A 19,955-nucleotide genomic window follows, 5' to 3' on the forward strand; every position below is an offset into this window, starting at 1 on the left:
GAGTCTTATTTTTAACACATCTAATCTTGTGCTCTGCATTTTCTAAAATAGTTGTCAGGTACTGGTGGAAGCTATTCCTTCTTTACACCATAATGTGTCTGATGTCATGTCTTAGTTTTCAAAAGCTGTATAGACTGAACATTAGTTTTTGAAAGTGAACTAGAAAAAAACATGTTTATTGAGAACTGTTAACACAGCAAAATTCCAAGAGGTATGCACATTGTTTATATACATTTTTCACATAGTACAAAAGCAAATACACATACTATGTGTATATATGGGTCCCCTTCACTACACCAACACGCTACAAAGCCGAAACTGAAAACACCGACACCAAAAGACTGACGATGCAGATGATTGACAAGGTGAGATCCCAACAGCCGAAACACCGACATGGGCAACGTGTGAGCGCGACTCAGTAAGTGTGCGATAGTGAGGGATTTAGGGTTAGGGAGCGGACAGGTAAGTGTGCGTTAGTTAGGGATTTAGGGTTAGGGTGCGGGAAAGGTGAGTGTGCAGTAGTGTCGGACTTAGGATTAGGGTACGGGTAAGGTAAGTGTGTGATAGTGACGGACTGTACTTTTAGGGGCGGGTTAAGTGAGTTAGGGTTAGGGTGTGGGTCGGGTGATTGTGCGATAGTGACGGACTTTATGTTTAAGGATGGGTTAAGTGAGTTAGGGTTAGGGTGCAGGTAGGGTAAGTGTACGATAGTGACGGACTTTAGGTTTAGGGGTGGGTTAAGTGAGTTAGGGTGCAGGTAGGGTTAGTGTGCGGTTGTGTCGGACCTTAGGGTTAGGGTTTGGGTTAAGGTTAGTGCATGTATAGTTGTGTGTAATGTGTAGTTTACGTTTTGTGTGTCAGTGTTTTGGGTGTTGGTGTTACGGTGTTCGGTTTTGTGAGTTGTCGGTATTATGTGTTTTCGGTCTTTTGGTGTCGGTGTTTTGGGTGTCGGCTTTGTGGCATGTCGGTGTAGTGAAGGGTATCCGTATAAATATATAAATATATATATATATATATATATATATATATATATATATATATATATATATATATAGTTATAAATATTATTCAGACGTGAAGCTGAAACAAGGTCTATTGCATTTTTTATTTATGGAAGTTCCTCCATGTAGTCAGTAGGATGACAAGATTTACAAATGGCAATAAAAAAAATTAAACCTGCATGGCATCGAAATATAAAACCGCAATAATCAATGCTTGAGTGTGGTTTATTCAGCAGTTACCCACCTTTACTTTCTTTAGACCACTCAGAATTTGTTCTCATTATCTGACTTTAGCATTCGTAACACTGCACCATCCATGCTATTGACTGTTGCTCATTTAATACCATCTATCATTTCTGTTATGCTTCCTTCATCTCTAGTTACACATTTACCAGTTTTACTACACTTTATATTATTATTAATGTAAGTACCCAACATTTTCGTCTGCTTCCACTCTCCCATCCATTACTAAATATATTTATAAGATTTGACTTTGTTTTCTTTGCTCCCTTATGCATTGCCCTTTAATCCCTTTCACTATTCTACCTTCTATATTTACATCTGTAACTGCAAGGTCAACAAAACCACCAAGTATATTTCATTTTCCATTGGTATTAATTATGTTTCCTCCTCTTTTCTCACTACTTCTGACTTTGCCACTCGAATATCTTTTCAGGTTTCACCACTTCCTTAGTTTTTCTTATCACGATACCTGATATTAAAAGATTCCCCACTACTCTGGGCTCTCCAGTCCCAATAACTTACCCCCCCCCATCTATCCAATCTGCATGGTTACATTCGTTCTTAAGGAAAGTAACACTTACAGTAATTATTGCCGACATATTTGTCCTCTGTCGCAATATTTTCCCTAATTACCCATACATCATTACTATTTATAGCAATAACTTTTCCACCGTGCAATCTATAAAAGCTCTTTGTTTTCTTAAATAATTCCTTGGTCACCCCACTTCCACATGCCCCATCTGATAGCACTTCATTTGCTCTCATTCCTTAACCCTAAACTGAACCTCTTTATCTTTTCTGTATCATCTTCTTTCCACAATGCCAATGTCTGAATATGCTGCTGAGAACTTTAATCTTTTATCCTTAAAATGCAGTTTCCCATGAACGCTCAGCAGATTCCTTACAACACAAACCATGTGCCAAATAAGTGTTCCAATGAGAATAATTTTGCTTGTCGGTGTTCTGCCATCTGTAATTCTCCTTGCATTATTGGTTTTCCTTTTCAGTCTATAAAAGTATTGTACATACAACATTCTGCAACATATTGTCAACTACCTAGCTATTCACAGACCCATGTGCCCTATATTTGACTAGTTTCTCATACTTCCCTTCTAACTAGCCTCTGTCTGCTACTCTCTGATAGTAACTAGTTATATTCCTTCATTTCTTAAGCATGTTAATGGGCCTGTACTGTAGTACTTGCTGCCACTTTTTACCTGACTACCAAGCAGTACTCTCAGATTACTTTACTGTATAACAACACAGGGCATAACAATTGTACTACTATGGCATGCCATCCAAGTATCATTGCTGTATAACTATGGATAGCTATGAACCAGAAATTCTATAAAATTCAAGAATTTGCTGAAAACTTCAAAACTTCCTTACACTGAAAAATGATACACAAACTACTGCCTGTTAAGACATTTGACTTTATATCATGCACACATACATTATTATCAAATCAAACAATTCAGTTTATCAACTTTTACTGCTAAATATTTCTCTGTGTACTATGATTTAATGCAGTGTAATTTATCTAATAATTCAGCAACTGTATAAAAATAAAACAATATTCAGATACTGAATTTATAGGAATGCATACTTAAATTATATCTGAATGAGTGTATTTCATCCTGTAAACTAGCATTTAGATATTTCTGCTATAATTTTCATTAGGAATTTGGGACATATTATATTGTGGTTTGATTGCAGGAGGAGAACTGTGTGTTATTGTTGTCATTCCAATTATAAGATATGCAATTCACAGTTTGAATTCAGATTACAAAAGATCTTTGTTTAGGTATTGCTCTTTCACATATGACACATGGAACCATCCCTGATTTATGATTCATGTTTTCATAGGCTCTTAGGTACTCACTAGGTTAGTGATCTTTGAGGATCTTAACAAGCAGCAGCCTTATATTACCATGGTAGTATTTAGCCCTTATATTTGCATACAAATAATCCAAGAGACGGGCCAAACATGGATATTTTGAGACATTCACATATTTCCTCTATCTACAAGGGACAGGGGGTGTGTTTTAAACCAAGGGTAAATTTGTGGTTATCCATCCATTTGTCCAAATTATATCGGAATAAAGTAAGAAAAGTGGAGTGGAATATCGTTCCAAAGAAGTGGCATTATCTGTGAGACATACCTCTCCTTTCAACATGTTCCATTTATTTCACAAAAGAGATTGAAATCCCTTGAGCAGGTGTTTATGATATCATTGGACTTGTGTATGTGTAATTGGTCTGATAGAATAGCATCTGTTGAATCTCTGCATATGGCCAGAAGTTTTAGTCCACGGTTTTGATACCAGCTATTTGTTCAGGACAGGTCCTTTTGGATAATCTTGGTGCCCTCTGGTTTTTAAGTTTCATTTTAAAATAATAATCCTGAAATCTTATCCTGAAAGCAAGTGCTGCTATAAATGTAAAGTCAGAAAACAAAGAATATAGCAAATCAGTAATTCACCAGACACTGGTTATTCAGAGCACCCCACACAAATTCTGTCACTAGTGTATGTTAACATCTCCATGTGTGGTGCATCCGTTTCATGGTTTTGCACATTTATGTCTGCTGCTGTATTTTACATTTTGAGGTTAGCATTACTGTGATATATGCCACAATATATGACTCTTTGTATTTACAGAATGTTGGGCTCCTTTGTTTCTGATGTCAGCAATACCTGGATAAAATCACATGTTTGTTGCAGCATTTGAATGGTTATGGTACAACTACGCTTAGCAAGATTCATTAACACATATATTATGGAAGCTGGTGCACCAAAATCTGATATCTGGACAGAAACATTGATTTCATGTATCAGTTAAAAACAAGATTTTCTGGATGGATCGAAGTCCCAAAAAGTTCCCAGAGCTCCTTAAATGCAACAAATTATATAAACACAGAACCTCTAAAAATGGCACATTACCTACCTAGAGCATTTTTGACAGAAACTGGCTAGCATTATCAGAAAGCATCCTTTTCTCTTTACCAGTTATGGCAAAGCAGGATTCCATAAGTGTTGTTTCACCCAACTGTACAGATTGCAATCTGAACAAGTTTAACAAATACTGTACAATAATAAAATATTTTTCTTCCCACAGGGCTATGCAAAATACTCTGCATTATTCTATGGTTACTACAACAACCAACGGATGATTGGATGGCTGAAATTCAGGCTGCCTCTCTCTTACTTTACAGTTGGAATTGGTTCTTTTGGTTACAGCTTAATGGTAGTTATTAGAGCGTAAGTAGTATATTGCATAATATATCCAGTCCAAAATTTTTTCATGAGTTTGATCTTGCCTCTATCTTCATGTAGTCAAGCATCATTTACAGCTAACTGTGTGTGTGCATTAAAAAAATGAAACTTCTGAGTTTCCATAATTTTTGAAACATTAATTACCAAGCTCTTTTAGCAAATAATCTGATTAGTAACATTTTTTCAGTTAAAAACTCTGTAGCTGTAAAATACTGCAATATGGTGGTGTCTGTGCTCTTATGTCAACTCATCCTAAATGTTTCAATATTAGAATAAAGGGCAGTCAGGTAAGGCAGGGCCAGGATGAGAGATTTGCAACTCTTTGCATGCAGGTTCACTCAGAGTAAACTACATTTTAAAATACCAAACAACATTTTCAAATAACTGTAACTCCTTTTTTCATAGTGGTCAAGGTCCCCACACTTCTTTGTATCTTACCCATCTCTCATACTCCCATGGTTAATATACTCCAAAATGTGAATACTGCACTGTATGATAAAAAGGTCAGAAACAGATATTTTGTTTTAGCTGAATTCAGCACCCGAGTTTCTATAAGGTAATATACAGTGCTTTGTTTACGCCACAGACATTATTTTGTGTTTTGTCAAAACCAGACATTCATTTAAGTTGTCAATAATAAAATTACTTTTTATAATAAAGAAGAGCATATTAGATGCATTAATCTTCCATATTGTTGGATATAACAGGCAGAATTTATTTATTTATTTTTGCAGTTTGTTTACCGGGATAGTCCATTGGGTCAAGAGGAGCCCGTTTTCAATGGAGTCCTGGGGAGAAAAGCTCCATGAACAGCAGTATAATATGAAGACAATGCATTTACATTTATGTAACACTATTGAAGAATGATGGTATTACATAACATGATAAAAAATCCACGATTGCAGTGAAAATACAGTCAGAAAAGCAAAAGGTAAAATTACACATGCACACACACAAACACACATAAACACACACACACACACACACACACACACACACACACACACACACACACACACACACACAAATACGTCAATTAAAATAAGAAACATCCATTGGTGCATATTCCTGTTAGATTTGTTACAATGTGAAATAACACAGGGTTGGCATTACAGCTTTACATGAAATCTTAGCAGAGTTAAAGTAGGATAGGGGGATAAAAGGTGTTAATTGTTGAATGTAAGAAGGCTGGGACAATAAATAAAAAAGTAGCACAAGAGTAGGAGTAAATGAGAAGAATGAAGATGGTAGTAGTCATAAACTTCAGCCTAAATCTTTTTCTGAAGTCCTGGTTTAACTTGCCACTGACAAGTAAACATAATCTCCAAAAGAGAAACTTTTTTCTTGTGATCTGTGGTGCTGAAAAACCCTTAATGCTGTTAAGTACTATAATGCAGCACAAATGTAGTTTGCTCATGGGCAGACGGATTTGTGCAGAGATTCCTGCTGGGTAGATATGTGGTTATTTAGGGGTTAAGCTAGGCTGGCAGGATGCAAGATAGGAGGAAGTGAGGCATGGTGTTAGGTGGGGAGATGTTAAGGGTAAGAGAATTGTATAAGGCTTGTAAGGCTTAGCAGGAAGGAGGATGGTCTTTTTGGTGCACATTTGTGGTGAATTGAATTTCTGACCTACACCCTAGTGACCAGAAACCTATTAGCCAGGTAGCTTTAGCAGCAGTTGCAATATGTACGTGGTACTTTAGATGTGGAAAGTTGGTAGATCTATCTATCTATCTATCTATCTATCTATCTATCTATCTATCTATCTGTATATACTTTCTTTCTTTACTGCTTCTCATAATGGTTAATGTGTTTACTTCACACACACACACACACACACACACACACACACACACACACACACACACACACACACACACACACACACACATACACACATGTGTGTGTGTGTGTGTGTGTGTGTGTGTGTGTGTGTGTGTGTGTGTGTGTGTACATATATATATATATATATATATGTATGTATACACGCATGGCAAGTGACTGGTGTGCATCTCTTGATTTGCTCTGATCTGATTGTACATCCTCATGGCCTACTAGCATGACAGTGGGTGGGTTGGCAGGGTTGTGGCCTTGGGCTGGCATAGCTATAACTTGGCTTGGTATGCTGGGGGTTTGGCAGCAGGTAAGGATTTATTCTATGTTGATTTTAAAGAAATGTGCCAAGTCAGATGGACAGAGAAATAATCTGAGTGAGTGGTTGGAATTGTGGGATGCTTGCGTATTGTGTTTGCATATGCCACTACTGCAGGCTCTGAGTGGCAGTTTGAAATGATGGTGGAAATGAGTTTGGATGTGTCACATTATGAACAAAAAATGATTGATTTTAGCAATTGGCTTGGCTTCTGGTATCCTTCCAGGAGGATTAAATATCGATCAGCATGGGAGGGCATGGTTAACAGTCCACGTTGTTTGCCAAAGATGGTCTGCATCTGTATCCCCAGGGCTTTGGGATATTGACTAAAACTTTATGTACCCCCCTTAGAGCATTTTTTAGGCAATGCCAAAATGATAAACCTTCCAATATAGGAAAAAAATCAAAGCAATCTTTTATTTGTTTTATTTATTTATCCTTTGTTGACCAGGCTAGTTGCACTAGGTTAGTAACCTCTTTTCAGGGAAGACCTGAGGTGGTATTTCATTTATACTACAAGGAGGAATTTGACCAGGACATGGGAGAATGTCAATAAAAAACAATAGTACTAGAGGATAAAGATAGGGCTATTCAAAAAATATCCAGTAAAATGAAAACAAATATCCAGCCACCACAGCTGAGGGTAACACGTAAAAACTTTAATAAAACTTTCATAAAAATAGGCACAAATCAAAACAGTAAGCATTTTCACTATGTATAGCAGCTTCATCAGATCATCTAAAAGTACTGAAAAACACTTCATTCATAAAAACATAAACAGACCATTCACAGCACATGATAAAAACGTTCCATCTATGGTGACGTACACCAACCCATTGACAAAACTGCAGATAAAATATCATCCAGTCAGGTCAATGAAATAAGCCATGGGCTTTCAGCACAGGTTTTAAAGAGGTATCCCATTCAAACCTGGGCTCCTATCACCTCGCAGAGTCACGTGCATTTAGAACACATTGGCAGTATTAGGAATAATAAGTTGACCAATGCCGTGGCGAAACAAGTTTCTGATATTGGCTCTGTTCAAAAGTTTAAATTTACTGTTTTGGAGATTATCACTAAAAATATGAATGGTGGCAATATCCATAATAAGACAGAGCAGATTGAATTAAAATGGATTCTGACTCTGCAAGCTGATAGCGATTATGTGTTGCGATTTCTATACTTTCAGATGGTCTGATGAAACTGCTATATGCAGTGAAAGTGCTTACTGTTTTGATTCGTGCCTGTTTGTTTTTTTTAGTAAAGTGTTTACATGTTATCTTCAGCTGTAGTGGTCGGATATTTGTTTTCATGGAGGATCTTCCAGTACTCATAGCGTATGGGGACCCTTTTGTTGGTGGTGTGTCCAACTTCCTGTTTGTGTTCTGGGCAGGAAGGTGGCTTGAATAAACAGGAGGAAGCATGGTGAGTGTTTGTGAAGAGAATATATTGTCAGAGAAGGAGAATGTAAGAGCAGTTAACTGAAGCAGAAGAAGCGCATATCAGGAGAAGGGAGGAAGGAAGGAAGTGAAGGAGCAGAATGTTGTCGAAGCTGTATCAGATTAAGAGTGTCTGTTCTAGGAAAGATTGCTTGAGGGAATTGGAGAGAGCCTACAAGGATGTATTATTACAACTCTCCAATCGGGAGAGTTGCAGGATGTTTATTTAAAGGAAATAATTAATCAGAGTGGACCAGAGAGTGAAGTGGCGGCTTCATGGGGTGAAATTATGGAGAAGATACAAGAAGAGGAGGCTGCGGAGAACACGATGAAAAAGAAATCATATGCACAGAAAGTGAAGGAAGGAAAAAGAAGAGCTGAAGAAGTGAAGGAAGAAAAAAAGAAATTCATTATAAGATTAAGCAATAAGAAAGAGAAAGGACTTGGAAGGTATGATGTATGGGACACTGCAACTGCATCACTGGGTGTTTCACCCAAGGAGGTAAGAGCCTTTAATTTTATTAATAAAGAAATGTACTGTGATATATTCTTTGAAATAGGACAATATATGGAGAATTTTTTAAGACTTGTAATCCTTGGAGTGAGTATGTGTTGCAGGTGTTTCGTAGAGAAACCAAAAAAAAGTTTTGATAAAATTTAGAACAGAAGTCGATAAAGTGGAATTGAAAGAATATTTAAAGACGTCACGGACACAACAAAAATGTATGATGCCGAGGTTTATGGACTGCGGGTTGGGAATGTCAGATTATTTTGAAAATGGAAAGTGATAATGTTGTACATAGCCCAGGTGTGATTGCTGTGAATGGTAACAGAGGATTTGTTAAATATAGAGGGCAGCCAAAAACCTGTTCGTTTCTGTGGAGAAAGTAATCATTTGATTAATGAATGTGATAAATGAAAATGGTTTATTTGTGGCAAAACAGGGCATGAAGCAAGAAAATGTGACATGAAATGTAAAAAATGTGGAAAAAACTGGACATGCGTGTGTGGATTGTGAAGAAAATGTAAACATTTCATAACAAAAATGTACACAGGATCAGGTATATGATTTGGATAAAAATATAGAAAAGGAACAAGAAAAACATGTTAGTAAACAGGAAAGAAATAAACATTTAATAGGGGAGGGAAAAGATGGGAAAAGGAAGGGGAAGATGTGCTTGATATGAGTGAGGAGGAATGTGCAAACTGGCAAGTAGTAAGAGGAAGGAAAATTTGTATAGGAAAAGGGTGAGAGAGGGTTAAAGAAAGTTTAAAACTACAACTGTAAAAGAAAACAAAAAAGGTAAAGGATGAGAGAGGAATAATTATACTGACTTCATTTAAAGGCTGAAGATTTTAGCTTTAAATGTTAATAATATGAAGAACAGTAAAAGAAGATTAGGAATTCTAGAATGGTGTGCCTCAGATGATATGCACATAATTATATTAGAAGATACTAGAATCTTGAGAGAGGATGAAAGGTTACAAACTGAGGTATTATGGGTGGAAATATATGGAATATGGGAAAAGATACATGCTCAGGAATTGGCGTAGTATATCAAGAAAACATTAAAATCTTAGATTTTAAAATAGAAGAATTAGGAAGAACAACGGTAATAGATTTAAGATGGAAAACAAATCTTTATAGAATTATTGCAATATATGCATATGTTACAAAGAAAGAGATGATGTTTAAAATAATTCTAAATTATGTAGATGTTACTATGGATATAATATTAGTGGGAATTTTAATTTTAATTTAAGAATAGGAAATAAAAAATGTAGTGATGTTAAAAGTATATATGAGATAATGAAAAGTGGAACACTATACATATGGTTTAATAAACTTTGGACTTACAGAAGAAGTGAAATAAAAAAAAAAAGATTATTTTTTAGTGGCTGATAGTTTAAAAATTCTGCAGAAAGTGATAAAAGAAAAGCTTTTCAGATTATGTAGCCATGTGGCTAGAGGTACATAAGAAAGAAGCATACATAACAATAGGTAAAGGGTCTATATTAAATGATCAACCATTTAACTTGTTGAGAGCCTAAATGTCGACAGCTAAGGGTCGAAAACTGACAATGTCAAATGGCCAGTTAAGCGAATTCTTTCTTGTAAAGAATTCGCTTGACCATGCCAAAGTAAAACAAACTTCCAAGCCATAACAAAGTGGGAGGCTTTGCCCCCCACACCTCCTGATGTGAGGAGCTGTGCCCCCCACCCCCTAACTAAATATACCAACTCCGAGATCGCTCTACATTGAGGAAAGGGCAAACTCCCGATAATGGCCAAGCAAATTCTTTCCTGATGAAAGAATTCACATAACTAGCCGTTCGACATTGTCAGTTTTCGACCCTTAGCTGTTGACATTTAGGCATTCGACATACTAAGCGGTCGATGAAATAATATAGACCCTAGGTAAAGGTGTCAAGAGGCTGAATGAAAAAGACATAAATAAAGAAAATAGGAAACAGATTAATAATCATTTATGAAAATTGGCCAAGTTGGTAGATAAGTTAAAAGGTAGAACTCCGATGTGTGTTGAACTAATTGTGGATGGGATCACACACACACTGACCCTATGAAAATTTCAAACCTGCTAGCAAACAGGTTTGACAAAAATTTCACCCCCATCCCCCCACCCCAAGCATACCACAAACCATGTCTTCATCCTTTCCTCCTCCCTGCATCTCCAAAGAGCAAGTCATCAATGCTGGTTAAGATCACAGCCTCTATGGGACCAGATGGCATTTCAGGATGCATTCTAATGTTCTAAAACAAAAGCTAGCCACCCCATTAGGCACTCTATTCAACTGCAGCTTGAGTACTAGCTTTGTCCCTACTGAATGGAAAATAGTGACAGTTATCCCCCTCTACAGGGATGGCTTGGTGATAGACCTGGGTAACTCCAAAACCATAAGTTTAACCAGCCTCATCTGTAAGGCAATGGAACATATCATCATGGACCTCATAAATAAGGATATAGTTGACCTCCAAACCCTGGATCCATCCCAGTTCAGTTTTGTCAAGGGCAAGTCATGCCTGCTAAACCTGGTGGAGTTCTTTGAAAATGTGACCAAAGCCATAAAGAAGGGCATAGACATGCACACAGGCTATCTTGACTTGGCCAAGGCCTTTGATGCTATCCCACATTTGGGCATCATTGACAAACTAACCCAGTTGAATATCACCCCCTATGTTGTCAGGTGGGTTGCAAACTGACTCACAGATAAATAACACTCAATCAAAGTGAGAGACTTTACCTCTACCAGCAGACCTATCACCAGTGATGTCCCACAAGAGTCAGTGCTGTGCCCCCTCTTGTTTGGCATATACTTCTCAGAAGTCCAGGACTAAATGGAGGGGCTGTGGTTAACCAAGTTAGCAGATGACTGCAAATTAGGTGCTATCATTGAATCCCCTAACAATTTATCTACTTATTTTATTTTACATTTTTTTTACCGGGAAAGTCTGACTGAACACAGGTCTTTTTTCAGCAGAGGCCTGGGGAGAAAAGCTCCACACAATGATACATTAATTACAGAATTAATAATAAAAAGTAATAAAATTGATATAAATGCAATTTAACAATGCCAGCATAAGCCACAAATGTAAAATATGAGTAACACAGATACATGAGGACAGCAGATATACATGGAGTATACATTCATATATGCATAGGAGCGTTGGTTATATCTGTGAAGATTCATATCGATATTAGAACAATAGTAACAGTGACAGCAGTGTTGTAGTCATAAAGCTTATTGGACATAACAGTTATGGCTGTAAACTATGTCAGTGAACTTCAAAAGGGGCTTACGCAGACCAGTGATTGGTGCCAAAGCTATGGTCTTCAACTAAATGCTAAAAAATGCATCATCATTCCCTTCGATAAAAACAATGTCCCTGCTGATTATAAAATAAACAATAATACCCTAAGTACCAATTTAGTAGTGAGAGACCTGGGAACACAAGTTGACTGTGACCTCAGCTTTGATCACCATGTGTCCACTGTGGTGAGGAAGGCATTCTACATTGCTCACCTGATTAGTAAAGGCAGTGCCTCAATTGCAGAAGTGGTTATAACTCCCCTGTACTTGGCCCTCATTAGGCCTGTTATTGAATATAATGCTCCCTTTGGTATGTGCCATACCAGACACCTGCAGCAACTTCAGAGACCTCAGAGATTTCTAACTAAGAAAATTCAGGGTCTCCAGCACATGTTTCATATGGACAGACTGAAGTCACTGTCACTGTACTCAGTAGTGTATAGTCTACATAGTGACAAATTATGTTTGGCTTACAGGCCTATCTCTGACTCATATCTAATTGAAATGCTGCACATCCATAAGTCAAATGGGTCTAGAGTCACCTATTCCAGGGACCTCAATCTATCCTGCAACATAAACAGGACCTGCTGGAGAGACAGATACATGTCTCAGAGTTTACCACTCGTCTGGAATAGGCTTCAATTCATATCAAGCAGAGCACATCAATGACTCTGTTTAAGCACAAGCTAGATGACTGGATGGGAAACCATAAACTTCTGCTGGAGATTGCCCCGGATTTTCTCCTGGACATGGGTAGTCCTTGCTGGAAAAACTTGGGTATAGATGGTATCTCTCATCTAATATTATATTGGGATTTAATGGCTAGGCTTGTAAAGACCCTCGGGTCAGTAGCCTAATATCATCCTATGAACTTATGAACCTATAAGGAAAATTTTAAAAAGCATATTTTAGAGTGTCAAGATAAAAAGAGAAGTACAGATAAAATTAAGTATAAGCAGCTGAGTCAGGTTCCTATTACGTTATCGAAAGATAATGTAATCGAACGATCAAAACTTCAAAATGGCAGCATTTCTAAGATCGCATTGTGAGATCACAGTACAGTGAGGATTGAAATATTTGCCCTTTCCTCACTGTAGTGTGATCTCAGTGTTGGAATATATATTTAGCAGAGGGTGTGGGGGATGCAGCCCCCTTCAATACAAGCTTCGAAATGCTGCCATTTTGAAGTTTTGATCGTTCAATTACATTATCTTTTGATAACGTAATATGAACCCATTGAGTCAAGAAGTGTTTAAGGAAGTATTAAAGCATAAGACAGGTTTTATGAGAAAGAAAAAGAAATATATAATATAAATCAGGAAAAGAGTAGGAGATTGTTATATACACAAAGATACTGTTTACAAGGAAGAAAAGAGGTGGCATCTTACTTTAATCAATTAATAAAAGAGAATAAAAGGATAACAAGGAAATTAAAGAATAATGAAGGGGAAAAATAACACAAGAAGGAATATTTAAAGCAATTAAAAGGAATATAGAACATACCTTTGTAAAGAAAGGTAAAGGTGACACAGAAATGGATAGTTAAAAACTAAACAAAGAAGATAATGAGAATTTGGAGAAAAATATAAATATGAAAGAGCTAAATGAAATATTGAAAGATCTCAATCTGGATACAGCTACAGGAATGGATGGTATTGAATATCATATGTACAATGATATGGACAATTAGCAAAAAGTCTTTTTTGTGGAAGTATTAAATGAATGGCTAAAGACAGGTATGATGGATAAAGAGATATGTATGGGAATCACAAAATTCATATGGAAAAAGAGAGAAAGAAGATATAAAAAATTGGAGACCAATAGTATTGAATAATACAGATTATAACAATATTTATAATTATAAGAATAATAACTAAAAGACTAGCAAATAAAGTGAAGAAGCTGACTGATCATACAATTTTGGTAGAAAGGGGATGGAAGTCAGGATGTATTATGGATAGTAAAAGAAGTAACAGATGGCATTATAAATAAAAAGTCGGAAGCTAAAATCATGGTAGGAGATTTAAGTAAGGCATTTGATAAAACACAGTATGAAGCTTTATGGGATATATTAGAGGCTTATAATGTAAGTGAAAGAATCTTCAAAGTAATTAAAATAGAAATATAATGTAAGAATAATAATAAGTGGTTGGTTAAGTGAGAAAATTAAAATAGAATGTGAAATAAAGCAAGAATATCCAGTAAGCAGTATTATATTTGCTTTAGTTATGAATCTGATTGTCAATACAATGAATAAAATACTAAATATGGCAGGTTATAAGACAGAGGAAATATGAATACCAATAATATATATCTATGCAGATAACATGGTGCTGATTACTAAGAACAAAGAAAGGATAGAAGAAACAATCAAAAAATGAATTAAATTATTATACTTGGTTTATGTATAAATAAAGATCAAAGTAAAGGTTTTGGATTTATGGGAAATATAGAAAATCTATAGTTCAATGTAGATATTATAGATATACTAGAAATAGTACTTGGAATCAAATGATCATAGTAAAAAACAATGGGAGAATTGAGAGATATATGCATATTTTGGAAGTCATATAAACTGTCATACAAGAAAAAAAAAGTGTATTTGATAAATTCTATTATTTTAGGCAAATTAGTATATGTAGCAAGTATTTATATGTTTCCGTCTAACTATGAAAAAGAAATGTCTATTATATTTTTGTTCATATAGTTCATATAGGGGACTAGATTACATCCAGTTAAATTGGGGATTTTGTATGTAAGGGAAGAAGAATGGGGATTAGGTTTAATTAACCCAATTGTTCATGTGGCTTCATTAAATTTATATAGGGCTTTCGTAAGTTATAAAAAAGAAAACATGGATTTGACAGAATACATTTTGTATGGTAAATATAAATGGTTTTGGGAAAATGGGGATAGAAAAAAGAAGAAAAAGTGATATGAATGAAGATTTAAAGGAATATTAAAATAAAATCTTCTTATGAAAACTGAATGTAAACATTGTTGAAAAAAAAAACAGGAAAGAATGGTATTTGAATATTATGAAATAATCTTATTTCATTTTCCCTTGGAAACATTTTAGAGACACAGAAAAAATGCTACTAAAATAAGATTTACATGGTGTAAAGAAATACATGACTGTAAAGATTTTTTTCTGGAGATTATCAATAGGTAAATTACTTGCTAAAGCTAGCATGCCTTAAAAATGAAAGCAAGAAAGACTATGCCCTGGATTCAATAAACTCAGTGCAGGAATAGCACAGAACCTTATTTCATTTTTCCTTGAAAACATTTTAGAGACACAGAAAAAAATGCTATTAAAATGAGATTTACATGGTATAAAGAAATATATGAATGTAAAGATTTTTTCTGGAGATTATCAGTAATTAAATTACCCGTTAAAGCTAGCATGCCTTATAAAATAAAGCAAGAAAGACTATACCCTGGATTCAATAATCGTGTCCATTTCCACATAACCTTAACAGCAGCGCACCTTGCATGTTCATGAAGGCGCACTACTGCTAAGGCTAAGCAGACACGAACACTACTGCATATAGGAGGTGTGTTTAAGTAGTGCCCGCACATCTAATACACCTCCTGCACTCTGAAAGTTCCGTACGGCACTTTCTGAGTGCATTCATTGTCTGCAGATACTGAAAGCAGGAAATTTAGATAGGAACCAATGCAGGGTGTGTGTGACAGGTACTGTCACATGCCCCATGCATTGTCAAAGGGTCATACAGCACTTTCTAAGTGCTTTCAGTGTCTGCAGACACTACAAGCAGCTATGTAGATAAGAAGCAATGCAGGGAGTGTGTGACAGGTACTTTCACACCCCCCCTGCATTGCAAAAGTGCTGTATGGCCATAGCCCTCAACTGTACATATTTTTACAGAATGTCTACATGTCTGCCTCTGCGCCTCATATTTTTGGTGTGTTCCCCCAAATATCTGTCCCTACCTGGTAAATAGCAGAGGATTGGAGTCATTAAATAATGATAAACATTTGAGTTTAAGATTCCATATCCTTCGGAAAAGTCACGCTAATGCAAAACCTATTATTCTATCAACTTTCTAAGTTTGTAAGAGCAATATGTAAAATCTGTCCCTATTTGTCCCCTTACAATTGCTCTTACTGCGACTGACAAGGAGTACTGATACATGCAAATAAAGTGATTTTATTAACTTCCTTTTTTTTTCCATTTTATGATATGTTTAAATGCTGAGCGGGTTTGCACATTATGCCCTCTGCTCAGCATTGCTTAAACATCTCATAGCAACTAAATAAAAATGTATAGCTGTAGTCCTAATGATAATATAGAGTAGTAGGTAGAGTCCTGGCTTTGTATACAAGCATTGATGGTTCGAGTACCAAGAAAAGCAGTTTGTTTTTACATGGGAAAGCATTGATAAAATTATTTTTTATGTTAAATTATGTAGAATGTGATATTTGTCACCCAGGGTACTGTAGCTGGTCCAAAATGGAAGTGTGAGTGCATATAACATGTGAAATCATCCATGTATACACAAGTATCCCATACAGTATAGTCACACCCCAAGGTAATGTAATGAAAGCGCATAGGGGGATGTCATGTAAAGTAAGTCATATACACTTAATATTTTAGTAATGATGAATTAATCTACAATCCTGATATTTTTTTAAAATGAAAACTAAGCAATGCTAAGCAGTGCTCAGCTATTTTTAGCCAGTTTAAGCATTGTTTTGATGTAAATTATAAGCAGTAATTAGCTCAGTTAAGCGGATTTACGCACTGTTAAGCAGTGCTCAGCAGTTACCCCTTTAAGCACTGCTCAACTCATCTTAGCAGATTTGTGCACCACTTAGCTGAGCTTAGCATTTTCAAAATGGTCCAATGACAGCAAAGGGTGGGAATATGGCCTTATTTAATCTGTACAGGTGGGAATACAGCCAGAACCTGTTGTAGTTTGATCTGTGCAGGAACTATGTCAGATGTTGGAGATGACTCACACTTTTGGGCACATTGCTGGGGCATTTTGGAGTCCAGGGTCATGGCTGGGCTCCTTGTATCAATCCATGATGACAGACTGCTGCAAGGCCAGTACCAGGACTCACAGTATAAAGCGGAGGCTTGGGACCATCTGGCATGTGACCTCACCAGTGCCACCGGTATCTCCCAAACTGGTGAACAGGTACAGCATCACTATGCTGACCTGAAGCGGAGGAAGGGGGTGCACTTGATGCAATGGATCCAAGATACTTGGGACAACCATGCTCCAGCAGTTTGTAAGTATCACAGATATAGGTGTACCAGATTCTAGCCTGAGTATGTGATAGATAGGTATGCATAATGTTTATTTCTCACCCCTACAGCTGCAATGGAGAGGGCTAGTAACATTGAGGCCCATGCAGACAGACTGACACAGATACACCGACAGGCTGGTGAGTACAGATCTATCTTGCAGTATATAGTGGCATAAAGTTTGAGAAGTACTTTGTTTACTGCCAATAGGTATAGTGTGCACTGTGTCTAATGAATAAATGACATTTGTGACACTAATATTGATCCACAGGATATCCATTAATAAAAGTCTTATTTGACTGTAATAAAGATGTGTACCACAAACTGTTGTGTTTACTCTGGTATGTTGCTGTAGAAACAGAATGTGTACAGGTTCTTCACAGCAAATATGGCATTGACAGCATGAAGTAACTGAGGCTGTTCTGAGAACCAGATAGTATACAAAACAGTAGATTAATGGAAATATGAAATATTGTATGCACTAAGTTCTGAACCCTGAATAGTAATGTCTACAGTATTATAGTGTGTCCCCTAAAGCATTGCATTCTTGTGTTAACCTTTGCTTTCCAAATTGTATTATTTCAAAGGATTAATATACAGTCCAATAACTATCTGCCATGCAGGAATGTCAGGATTACAAGGTCAGACTGTCTAACATAGAGAGTATTTGGGAGAAGTCAATCAAACAAGAAACATCAGTTTCCCAGTAGCTCAGTGTGATGAAAAAAATAGCCCTGTTATTCATTTTAGCACAGCCAGACACTGTTTGAATCCAGGGAGTGGTACTGAGATGTGTGGACATATGCACTAAAGAAATCCTGAATATTTGTAGAAACAGTGAGAAAGTGTTAACATATATATTCTCCACAGGTCTTACAGGTAAAGAAATGTGTGTAGTAGCTGTATGAAGGGTATACTTATACACCATGTACAACTGTTCCACTGACCAAGGGTAAATAATCGAGGGAACAATAACGTGCCCGAACAAGTCATGTCTCAGGCTACTCCTACCATTTGTGGATTTTTGGGTAACATTCAATTTTTTGAAAATGGAGCTACTGATGGTAACGACATGTGTACGTCCAACAACATTGAACCAACTGTAAGTAATATTTTACAGCTGATTAACATCTTCGACTTAAAACTGTTTAAATGTAGGAAACTACAACTAGAAATATCCTACTTTCAACAGTGTCTCGTTAAGCAAGTGGTTCCTAAAGGGCTTCGGCAGTGGCGTTTTCCTGTAGGTCTAGTAGAGGGGTCACAGTTTCATAATGACCTCCTCACATTATTTGATAAGAAGGCTTTTGAGTTTATTAATATGTTAATCTCACAGTATAACAACGCAGCTGAAGCCCTTCAAAAAGAGTTGGAAGCCTTTGAATATCAAATCAAACGTGACAATGACTTTCAAAGGTACAGATATGAATATTTTCTTATTTTTACCAGCATTGAAGCTACAATGTGCAAATTGGTTAAAGCAAAAAAGAAAAAGATCAACAGAGATGTTCATGAATATGCTAACAAAAAAGCCTACCTGAGTCCTCCTCCAATTTTTAAACAAACAAATGATTTTAGGCAAGTTGTGGATTTGACCGGGCATTCACCAAATTCAATTAACCAGGAGAGGGATGATGCTGTTAATCAGGACGAAGAACCACAATTTCTTCACCGCAGTGAGCGCCTTATCAACAGCGCTAACAATAACGTCCATGATGTGGCCATTTCCGAACAACAGTCAACATCTTCCTCAAATGTAAACAGTCAGAACAATTTGCCCCAGGGGGGTTTTCCCAGGAACAACAAATCCAAGCAGAGGAACACATGAGCGAAGACCAATTTTGGCAACTCCAGGAGCAGGAGAAACCTGAGGAGGAGATAGTTAACACCAAACATGTCCCTGAGATTATATTTGATTCAAGAGGGGATTTTAAGATATATAATTATACTAGTTTTGTTATCAGTGAAGATAAGGTTGACTTCTTTTCTAAGGGTTTATCTTTTGTGCCTGATTCTCACTTTGATGTTGTTAAAACAATTGTTGATTTGAAATTGTTTGTGAGAAAACTCAATTTAAACATCTTAATGCACGAGAGACACCCAGCAAGTTGCATGAGTGGTAATCTTAAAATTTCCAGTGTTTTTAATCCTCCTCTGTATGAATCTTTACGCAGTTTTGAGAAAATGTGTGAGCTTGATTTTAGGGCCCTAGCTAAGAATAATGCTAACTCACATAAACACAGGTTGAACATTACTAAATTACAGAGTGACTTCATTTCAACATTGCAGAATTCTCACGTTAGGGTTATGAAACCTGATAAGGGGGGTGGTCTTGTTTTCATGGACCACTATTTATATGTTGAGAAAATGTCCACAATGTTGGACACTGGTTTTTATACCCCAGTTTCCATTAATGAAGTGAATCAAGCTTACTCTAGGATAGGAAGTATTATTGAGGATTTATTTTTGGAAAGGATTATCGACATTGACCATTACCAATACTTAACGGTGGTGGCCCCTAATCTCCCTGTTTTATTTCGTATTCCTAAGATCCATAAATCCATTAGTGATCCACCTTTCCGTCCGATAGTTGATGGTCGTGGGTCCATTACTTATGCTTGTGCTAAGCTGGTTGACACCATTCTGAAGCCTCTGTTGGAACTTGAGCCCCAAATCTGTAAGGACTCTTGGAGTTTTTTACATGACATAGGGACTACTCCTTTCTGTAGTGGGTGG

At 36.6% G+C, this 19,955-nt stretch overlaps 1 protein-coding gene across 1 annotated transcript in view; it reads left to right on the forward strand.

The window, feature by feature from the left end:
* Positions 1 to 19,955, forward strand: part of TMC1 (transmembrane channel like 1) — a 902,740-nt gene that overhangs the window by 213,001 nt on the left and 669,784 nt on the right. The window contains exon 5 of the mRNA XM_044060320.1: positions 4,362 to 4,504. Within this exon, the coding sequence (XP_043916255.1) occupies positions 4,362 to 4,504 (143 nt within the window). The remainder of the gene's footprint in view (positions 1 to 4,361; positions 4,505 to 19,955) is intronic.

Source organism: Protopterus annectens, chromosome 2.part0, assembly GCF_019279795.1.
Source record: "Protopterus annectens isolate FY-2018-M chromosome 2.part0, PAN1.0, whole genome shotgun sequence".
In the NCBI taxonomy this organism is placed as follows: Eukaryota; Metazoa; Chordata; order Ceratodontiformes; family Protopteridae; genus Protopterus; species Protopterus annectens.